Below are 10,804 nucleotides of genomic sequence, written 5' to 3'. Positions count from 1 at the left end.
CCTTACACGTTAAATGTATCTTTACAATAACACTTAATATGAATTGTATGGAATATCAGCAATACTATTTTGTAATTAATTCAAACAGCATTTCTTGCAAAATAATATAATCAGAATCTCATAACACGGCATAAACTCGAGCCCATCGTTCTTTCAATGTAAATGTATATTCTGATAGAATACAATAAAAACATAAAACAAACATCTTCAAAATACTTTAATGAAAGCAAAAATAAAACATAACGAAATTATACAACATCCCTTTCCTGCTTAAAACAATTCTAATATATATTTTTTTATTTTAAATGATTCATCTTTACGGTGCAATTCATTGCCGTTTATGCAAACACTTCTGCACAGTTTGACGAGGGTACGCCACTTTTGCCTAATTTTGGTTAAAACACGTACAAATGCGTGCAAAACGACCCATAATACAACGACATCACATCGTATGAATGATACTTTCACAAAATAATCATAATTTGAAAATTTGGGAAATTATTATTGCCTGTTTATAAAATAAATGACAAAAAATTGATTTCAACGCAGACGGCGGTGGATTCGATTGCAACGCAGTGTAATGGGCCCGATACCATTTATGAATATTTTGAGGGTTTAACTTGACGTAACGCACTTTCCACCGCGATGGACCTACCTCTTCTGCGAAAGCTATGGTCAGTATGTTATTTCTTAATGAAAATTGTGAACTGCTTTGTTTCAAAGGAATATTGTTTAGCTCCTTAGCGGAATAAATAACTAATGTAAAAGACAATGTTTCTCGGAGGATTTTAACTTATAAAGTTTGCATCGGTGTATTAAACAACTGTACCCGCTAGGTCATATAACATTGTTAAGTACATCTATATTAGTTCATTTACTGTTTTACAAATTAAAGAACTTTTGTTAACATGTGTTTGAACAAATTATTATATATTTACAACAATGGAAACACTATTAATAACAGGTTTAAACTACTTTCGCTGCCAGATGAAATTATTGTTATTGCTTTACTTTAACTGTAAAGAGGTGCAATTATAATTCACACATATTTCATGTTCAAAAATGAAACATACCTGTACTAACATAACAGATGGTTTCATAAAAAAATATGTTATTTTATTAGAATTTCTACAAAGAAAATGTATTTGTGTTTCAAAACTTAGGTTTCAACATAACAGTTATAAAGTTTGAAATAAAATCAATCGTGTTTTATTACAAACATTGGCGAGTCCAAATCAAAGTGGAAGAACCATTTAAATGTTTTATTGATCTACTGTTTTTAATGCACAGATATATTTATTTCATTATTATGTAATAACATGGTAAAACATATCCAATACATGATAATTGAAGAAAAGCAAAAATAACATGTATAAGAAATGAAACCATATCAAAGACATCATACCTTGGATAACACAAGAAAAGGAACTTAATATATACGTATGCCTATTTCTATTGTGGAATATATAGATATTTCACATTCTTAAATTCAGACTCAAATATTTACAATGAAAACAAAATCACAAAAATATTGGTTAAATATAAATGTTAAATCTGTTAGACTAAATATCGATGCTCCTCTCCCAATACAAAACCGGATTAGTATTTTTTTACATAAACACGTTATTGTTTTCATCCGAACTATAAATACTCCAATGCATTAACAACACAAAATTTTGAAAACAAATACAAATAAAACCCATCATTTTCGAAACTTTTGGTTTGTTATATACATGTATTTAAGGAAGAGGCATGCTTCACTACAACATGTCAACAATCTATGCCTGAAAGATTACCGGTATAATTTTAATTCTGTCGTGTTGTCAATCCTAAGGTATTGCTTTATTATTAATAATGCAGATAATTGTAAAAAAGTTTACACACAAAAATAGAATATGGCAATTATGATTGTATTAACATGAAATGACGGGAAACTTTTAATGATAACAATTAGAAGTATAAAAATAAATTATCAATGAAAACACTTTCATATTAGACAACTTTAGTAGTTGTCATCGTTTTGACTAACATAAATGAAATGTTCTATTGACGCATACACTATAAAACAATATAAAATCAACACAACATCTAACATGTTTTAAACATTGAAAAATAATTATAATAAACGTTTCTTCTATTTCTCCACACATACCGAATGTTTTGCTTGTATTCAAATTTCATTGTGTAAATTGTTAATAAATAACATTAAACATATATCATCAAATATATTATAAATTATGTAAAATTATACCTTTTGGATACTTTTAAAAAAATCACATAGTACGATTTTCTATATTTCAAATTGTTACGAATTGATGGCATGTTTATAAATATCTTAAGTTTACCCTGTCTTCATCAAATTTGTTAGACATGGAATTCTCGCTGCATTAATTACATTTTTATTGTTTATTTTATTTTCAACTCGAGGTATATTATACATTTTAGAAACAGTTAACTTCATTATAATGTAAAGGAAAATCATCTGAGCACACTATATAATTTTGTATAAGAAGCATATGAGCAAGTATTGTCTAAGCTCCGTTCCAAGTTCTAAGTTCCGTTAAAAAATATTTAAATGAAAGCTAGTTTGCAGGTTTTTGAGTATCACAGAACAAACGACAACCATATGAATTATGTTATGTTTCTATAGCAACCGGTCGTTGTTATGCCAACTGTTACTTTTGTACACGTAGGAGAACCATTTAAGTGATAATGTGTTCTTTGCTCCTTTGAACGAGCACTTGGTTGTTACATGTTATATTAAGAGAATAGTCCTTAAAATAATAACAGATGATCACTCAGGAAAAAAAACGCATCTAAATAACAAAATAGTTTCAAAGTTATTAGCGCTTTTTGAATGAAGGAGAGTTGTCTTTATACATTGGTACATCATCCAGTGCAAACTCTTTTTCATCTTCAACGGCATTGGCTCGATGTTTTGTTACCAGCCACAGCTTCACGAGAATCACTAGAGATACCAAGAGTAGTATTCCTCCTACACATAACGATATCACATAGGGAAGATTTAATCCTACAATTATAACGAAAAATGATAAGAATTAGATTCGATTATGATCGCGTATATTCAATTAAACTTATTCTTGTATAATTTCAACAACAATGGATCAAATATTGTTGAAATAACAAAACTTGTTATTATAATAAGAAGTGAATGCGCGTATATGTTATCACTTCTTAACAGTTGTTTCCATGTAAAGTTGTTTTCTAATTTGAATTTTATAATCATCATATTTTAAGCATTTTTTTTTTCAATTTACATGAGAAACATGTTAAGTGTACAAACCTTTAAACGGCTCAGGCTCTGAAGAAGAAAAAAAATCAAATTAAATATCGAATTCAATTTTAGTGACTAGTTCATTCCAAAAATTAATAATTTGTCTTTAGAGTTTTCCAGTTTACAGATCACGGAGTTTCCAAAAGTAGTTAAATTGTTCAACTGCTCTTATATTTTGATAAGAAAACTAAAAACAAATGCTATTTCCTCTATGAAATGTTTTATTTATTGGAATGTACTATAAGAAAAGGTGTGTGTATCACGGTTTTTTTTTAGCAAATTTACATTTAAATTTATGTTTTAAATCTTCTGACACGTCTGGCAGTGACTATAAAATATCTTGATACAATTATACTTTCATTATTTTTATTCAATTTCAGACACCATTTCCAAAGTATAAATCAATAAAACCTTCATCCAAAGGCAACTCAGTATAATATATACTTCTGCAAAGCAGAAATTTTCCACTTACTTTCATAATCAACAAATTTGTCAACCTTGTGTAAATTTGATGATAACTATATCATTCTTTATAATAAGGGATCATTTCAACACCCTATTTTGAACTATTGATGTTACTTAAAGAGGTGTAACGTAATAGTAGTTGTCAATCGTTCCGAATTCATCAAACATTCAAATTACTACAGTTTACAAATAAATCGTAGATAATATAACGGAATAAAAATAATGCAAAAAGGATAACAGGAGTTTTGTATATAAAACGATCAGAAAGTGATTGTATTTAAATCTTAAATATCTTGAAATAAATTACTTACGTTGCTTCAATTTTCAGGAAAATTTAGTTAGATTAAGGTATTTTGAATGTATCTTAAACATTGTTAAATGTGACATAAACAAAAATATTATTTCAGAGAGTTGTATATACTATTTAACGTGCTTATACATTGTATATCAGAGGTTATTCCTTGAAAACTATTGTATAATATTTTTATCATGTAATATCTTAAATCAGTCGAGTTAATATTCAGTTTAAATTGTACGAGTTTGGAGGAGAAAATTCTTAGGATATTAAAATATATTAATATATCAACAAATTACCACTTTCAGCTGTAAAAGCTGTAAGATGATTTGACTGACATATAATGTCCCCATTGTCCCGTACAATCGTTGTAACACCATCTTGGCTGTATCGTTGTAGTAGTTCATCCCGGTACCAACACTTTCCTCTCTTACACTTTGATCCTAGATTCATATTTATTGTTCCTTCTAAATTGTTAATGTCGATACCCTCGCCTGCATTAACAATAGAAATATATATTTTATAAAATTATAGACAGGAAACATTATATTACAAAACTATTTTAGCAAAAATACAGAACGAAGAATTTTACATATGTCATTGTGAAGCGTAAACGTAAATGATCAATGAAAAATGTCCAAATTAAGTATGTATGGGTTGAAATGTAAAGAAAATAGACTAGAATTAACTACAACAACTGTCATTGCGCCACGAAGCCTTTATTTAAGTCAATTCTATTCATCATTAATGTGGTCACAGATTTTCAAGCATAAACTTACAGACTAGAACGCTTAATACTTAATGTAAGTAACTAAAGTTTATATTCAACCATGACATGTTCATTCAATTAATTTGAATATAGAATATAAGTAAAACATGATCATCAATTTACCTGTTGAAGGGTTATACAACTTTAAGATTACATGTTTCCTGCAACCATCGTCTGCTCTTTTATATCGAAGAAGGTCCGGTGGCTCGGATGGATACTCCTCCATTATGACCCCAACACCAAAGCAAGATTCTGCCTCTTTACAATTCCATTGGTCCCTATATCTATAACACGCCAAGTATACGAGAACAGAGCAATGGCTAAGTTACTTAAGAAAATCGGTTAGAATAATTAATACTAAGTTACTTAAGAAACAAATGAAATTTAAATCAACCTAAAAAAGTAAGAAAGAAAGTTGTTTAACTTAAATCTGTTAATGACTGTTTGTGTTACATATGTTCACATATACATTTTCAGTTATAAGATTTTTGCAAGGTTAAATGGCCTTATATAAATGGTTGTTTGAAAATATAACGCGAGCCGAAAGGCGAGGATTATATTGCAAAAACCGTTTTTACACGATCATATTACCAGTTATGCATATTTATAAGGAATTTATAATGCAGAAAACTTCCCTTTTTTAGAGACAAATATGAGATTTCTTCATATATTGACAGCAATCATGTTATAAAAAATGTATAATACTGCACGTTTACATGGACAGGCTCAATCATACCGGCCTGCAATATTTTCTGTTTTGTCTAGACGTTGTTTAGGGGTTCTATCTCTTCTATTTTACACAATCACGAATCCTATACACTAACAAACCAGACAAATGTAACCACACAAAGATGAAGTTTTGATCCCTTTTAAACCGCTACACAGCCTCTATATCTTTAAAATGATTTACCTTTCCTTCAGCTCTTCCGGAAATTCAAAACCAAGTTCTTCAGGAATGTCTTCGAGCACAGTAACAAGATATGCATGCTTCGTCCCATCTTCGTCTCTGATAATTTCAGAATCTTCGTTTCTCATTCGTTTAAACTGCAACGATATTAGAGTTTCTACACTGTAATGCTGCAGAGTACACATGTATCTTATTATAGGTACAAATATGTGTTGATGTGTAAAGAATGACAATATGTATTTCAATATTGAAACGCAATATTTGAATCTTTAGCCGACATATATTTTCGAATTGGTGTTATGGCCAGTTGTGGCAAGTTATAGGATATTTCAATCCACTCATCGCATCATTTATAGAGTCAGCAGTATTTCTATCAAATAAATGCTCTCTGATTTCAGGGAGGCTTATATTTGGAGATATATTGTGCGAATATTTTTATAAACGTATTTCAAGTTGAACTATACCTTAACACAAGCAAATTTCTCCTCGGCTTGCCTATACAATTTGCCTAGCGTCTTGGGATTACTTGCCATGAGCCGCTTAATATTCCGCAGAATGTGCTGCAATTAAATATCATCATGAAAAAGAAATATATGTAATGATAAGACAAACTCTATCAAATAGAAGAATCAAAATAAGAAGGCAATCAATGTTACATTAATGTTAAACCCCTCGCGGGGACGTAGACATGACTGAGCGTCAATGCGAATGTTTTCATATAAAAAGCATGATACGCTTAACAAATCTACATTCAATGTAGATGTAAATATAATGTTTAAACCTTGGTAAAATTGAAAGTCGATTACTGGCTATTATAGATAAAACTTTTATGATGACATGTGAGGAAACAATTATGCAAAGATATAGAAATGCTTACTAGGATTAATATTAATGCTGTTATCGTACTAAAACTGGTCGTATTGTGTGAAGAAGAGTAACCAACTTTTTTGATTTCACGTGACTTCTTTATTGAAGTTTTTAATTTGACCTGCTGGCTCTATTGGAACCAAAAGCTTATATATAACAGCATACCTTTCAGCAGAGTTGTATTACTAGTATATACATACTATAACAATAATTTTGACTTGCCAGATATATGAAATGTGAAATGAGTGTAATAAAATGTGATTTTCTGAACATCCTTGGACATATATATGAAAAAAAAATGTTTTCTTTAAAAAATAAGATTTACCTTTGTCTGTTCAGCATCAAATGTGGTTGCATCAGTTTGGTCTGCATGACAAAGTTTATCTAACATTGATACCAGGTCATCTGCCAGTAGTTTTTTGTCGTCTGCCTTCAATTTGTCAACATTTAATTTGCCATAGCTTTTCAATGAGAAATCTGAAAATATTCGCAAATCATCTTGATGACAAAAGAAAAAAAGAAAACATAGGAATTCTTTAAGAACGTTCGAAACGACAAAACTGAAAGTGTCGCATGCTTGGTTAGATTGAGTCTGTTCGTGGACGGTACTGGAAAACACAGGATAGTGTCCAAGCTTTCTGTGTCACATCATAACCGCCGTATGAACATATGAGGATGTTTCAAAATTCATAATTTAACCATTTTCGTGTTTAAATGTTGATTTCTGCTTAAGACGGTGCCAGGTTCATGGACGGTAACTTGCACTTTCCAGTACCGTCCATGAACATGCTCAATCAAACCGAACCTGCAACATTTTTCAACTTTTACGTGTTGGGCTTTTTCTAGGGACTCGGGTTTCTCTATTTCAAACAGCAGACCTGCTTGTATAAATATAAGTTTACTAAGCAGAAAAAAAACGTTGTGAGTTGTGAAGGCAAAGGTGGTTGATGCCAATGTGTCGCCACTTCTATAATATAATTTATAAAAACAGCTGATGAAATAACTGCATGGATAAATGCAGTAACAAAAACAAACAAAAAGTAAAATATTTCAAATTTATTTCAATTAAAACCACGAGCACATGTGATGTAGCAAATTTAATTGTAGTTCAAGAATACCATGCCTTGTAATAGTATAAAATTACAAGGCATTATACAACGTTTTCCTTTTAAAGTTTATTTCACTATGAAGCTTACACATGCTCTTACATTGTAAACAATTAACACTTTGATACCTGTAACGAGAGGTTTGTTCCTTTTTCAAGTAAACCCAACTATTGCAAAGGAGGCGAAGAAGTAAACATATTCACAAAACAAGTGTAAAGGAGAGAACATTTTTTCGTAAAAGAAGTTCCATTGGGAACAAATGAAATTTAAAAACTATGTTTGGAAAGAGAAGATTGAGTTTGTTCATGAGAGATAACAAAGATAACGCAAAGAGTAACAACCCTAATGCCCCCTAGCAACAGGTCAAGTATTCAATCTGCAACTCTTAAAGTAATAATTAATGGAATTGATGATTCGAAGTACGTAAAATATGATTGCATGTATGTTACATACTTATATCATCGTCAGACGGGCTACCATCGATGATTTCTTTAATAAGTTCAACAGCTTTAGTATTCAGTGATTCGTCTCCTCTATATTCATCTTCATCCGCCATCTCTGATATCAAAGCCAAAGCTTTAACTTTATCACCTGTAAAATATTGAAAAAAATGGTATAAGTGTTCATTTTATTAAACAAAATGAATACCATATCAGTGTGATTTAGATTACGTCATTTAAGACCAAGTTTTTTTTTTCATTTTGTAGTTCTTTGACAAATACATGTTTGTACCGCATAAAAAGTTGTCTCTGGAAAAAAAACAATCAGGTAAGATATAAAACTCAAATAAGTGAATTGATAGATGATGATTATAAATGAGTAAGAATATAATGTATTTAATATAGCACGTCAAAAAAGAGAAATACGAGTATAATAGGATATTTGATTTTCAAATTTAATGTAATTAGAAATAGTAATTAATTTATTTTTAATATCATTTAGTTCAACTGTTGTGGATGCAGTTTTAGTTCTGGTGTAAGTAGACGAAAACGTCCAGTAAGAATGTAAGTTAGTTAGGTACTTATGTAGTTTGCAAATGTTATTGTCAATCTGAATTTCCCTCAACTGGCTTATACTGTATAATATAGTTTGCAATTTGATTTCTGTCTTTATCTTATATTAAGTTTTCACTTACATGTATCCTGATATCTGAATGTTTCAAGTACGAGAACTTACCGTTTTGTTTTAGACCTTCAATCATCTTGTCCATTGTAGTTTCTTCTGCGGTTTTTCTCACAACTACTTCTTTAGGTTCAGCAATCATGCTATTTCCTAAATTATCCATTATCTATAAAAATGAAGTACATAAACCATTTCATGAAAATAGAACATTAAACTTGTAGCAAATTCTGTTTATATAAATCATGATTGACTTTGTGTGGATACTCAAATCATACATATAAGAACAAGCGAAGTTTTATGCACGCGTAAAATGGCTGCGAGGGAATGGTTAGCTTGCTTTGAAATAGCTGCCGATCACTTTATTAACTTTTACTTACGGTGCTGCAGATGTTGCTTAACTCACATTATCTTATAATCAGTTTTACACTACAGTCTATCTTTTTTGCAATGTATGTTAATTTCTTCTTCTCAGCCGTTAAATCATCCTTTAAGTATCCGTATATTACAGAACACAATTTTTATTTGTAGACTTTAGTTCTTCGCTCCTCGTGTACATAAACAATTGTAAGCTTTCACAATGCAATCACATCTATGTTATTGTAAGACAGGTACTTAATTTACCTTGCATTTCAGGATGACTTTGTTTACATCTGATTTAAATCTAGGGACAATGAAAGTATGTTCCTTTGAAATATGTAGTTCTCTGTCACCCTCCGTACACATAATGGACTTCCATTCAACATCCTTGTCTTCCGCGCAATTTCTTAGCAAAATGGTGGCCTGAAAGTACAGGAAAACATATAAATGTTTCTTAATTGCTTTCGTATGTTTATTATAATGACTTGATACATGTTTTTGCCCTTTCAAAGAAAAATTTGGATAATAAAATTCTAAATCTTAACACGTAACTTTGTCAGGTGTTTTATTATTTCAAGCAATTAGCACGCTTCTTTATAAGCAAAATGCATTAGGCTACAGTACATATTATTCTTTTCGGTAGTTTTTAATACTAACAATATAAATGTAATAAAGTTCGTTTGATTGGCTCCAAGGACGGATCTGGTGTGTCTATAGTCCTCTATTTTTCCAATCAAACTCAATCAGATTTGTATTAGGTTCTTTTGTCGTGAATAAAATGCAGTTTTTGGATAAAATACTATCTTTCATCAAACATTACAAGTATAATTCTTTGCTATAAATCTGGAAAACTTGCGGATGAGACGTGTGGTGATTATAATGTACTAACTTCCTCAAATTCTGTTATTGCATTTGTTTCAACGGAACACCCTCGGAGAAGTGCATACACGTAAATGTCACGTTCGTCGGTGGAAGACAATCCCGAATCTGTCTTGGTCACATTAATATGTAGTTTGTACTGCTTACCTGGCTTTAGAACACCTGAATTGAAGTAGAAAAAAGTCAAAAATTATATCACTTAATAAAAATAACCACATTGTATTGCCATTAATACTTTCTATACTGAACATTTGTAATAGAATCGGGGTTAATTTCAGCTTTGTTGCGGAAGGAACTGTCAACAGTATTGAATCTTGCCATATTTTATTGAAATTCTGGCAAGTGCCATACGATTCTCCTTATGGCTGAGAATGATTAATCATTGTTGACGAAAGTAACGTTTATTTAAAACAGTAATATTTACAATAAATACGGGCGTAAAACATAACAAAAATTATGAAGAAAAGTTTTTCTTTACGTTATCTTTATCAATTTGGTACATATGGTAGATCTTTCAGAAGATTTTCAAATTTGTGAACAACATCGAAAAAATAATTTTATGCGGTTTGTTAAGTTCATTTGTTCAAGTGTATATTAAGCTACATTTTGATATTGTAAATATATGCAAACATGTTTTGTTTCATGTTTTGTCAGGTCTGAGATTGTGTAATATAATTATGTAGATTGAATGTAGTGATTTGTTTTTTGGGTTTTTTTCTAATGACTTATAAAGATTATATCT

The 10,804-nt window shown here is 30.3% G+C and overlaps 1 protein-coding gene across 1 annotated transcript in view; it reads right to left on the bottom strand.

Annotated features, from left to right (window-relative positions):
• Nucleotides 1–201: 201 nt before the first annotated feature.
• LOC132749651 (uncharacterized) overlaps nucleotides 202–10,804 on the bottom strand; it is a 35,245-nt gene continuing 24,642 nt past the window's right edge. Inside the window, exons 18-28 of the mRNA XM_060739498.1 lie at nucleotides 10,073–10,224; nucleotides 9,448–9,606; nucleotides 8,881–8,992; nucleotides 8,158–8,295; nucleotides 6,924–7,075; nucleotides 6,196–6,291; nucleotides 5,735–5,868; nucleotides 4,948–5,108; nucleotides 4,355–4,549; nucleotides 3,305–3,322; nucleotides 202–3,031 (exon numbers count right to left, since the gene is read on the bottom strand). Coding sequence (XP_060595481.1) covers nucleotides 2,844–3,031; nucleotides 3,305–3,322; nucleotides 4,355–4,549; nucleotides 4,948–5,108; nucleotides 5,735–5,868; nucleotides 6,196–6,291; nucleotides 6,924–7,075; nucleotides 8,158–8,295; nucleotides 8,881–8,992; nucleotides 9,448–9,606; nucleotides 10,073–10,224 — 1,505 coding nt within the window. The 3' untranslated portion in view covers nucleotides 202–2,843. The remainder of the gene's footprint in view (nucleotides 3,032–3,304; nucleotides 3,323–4,354; nucleotides 4,550–4,947; nucleotides 5,109–5,734; nucleotides 5,869–6,195; nucleotides 6,292–6,923; nucleotides 7,076–8,157; nucleotides 8,296–8,880; nucleotides 8,993–9,447; nucleotides 9,607–10,072; nucleotides 10,225–10,804) is intronic.

Source organism: Ruditapes philippinarum, unplaced genomic scaffold, assembly GCF_026571515.1.
Source record: "Ruditapes philippinarum isolate M1 unplaced genomic scaffold, ASM2657151v2 ctg4490_1_1_1_1, whole genome shotgun sequence".
Lineage (NCBI taxonomy): Eukaryota > Metazoa > Mollusca > Bivalvia > Venerida > Veneridae > Ruditapes > Ruditapes philippinarum.
This window is presented reverse-complemented; position numbering and strand designations above follow the sequence as displayed.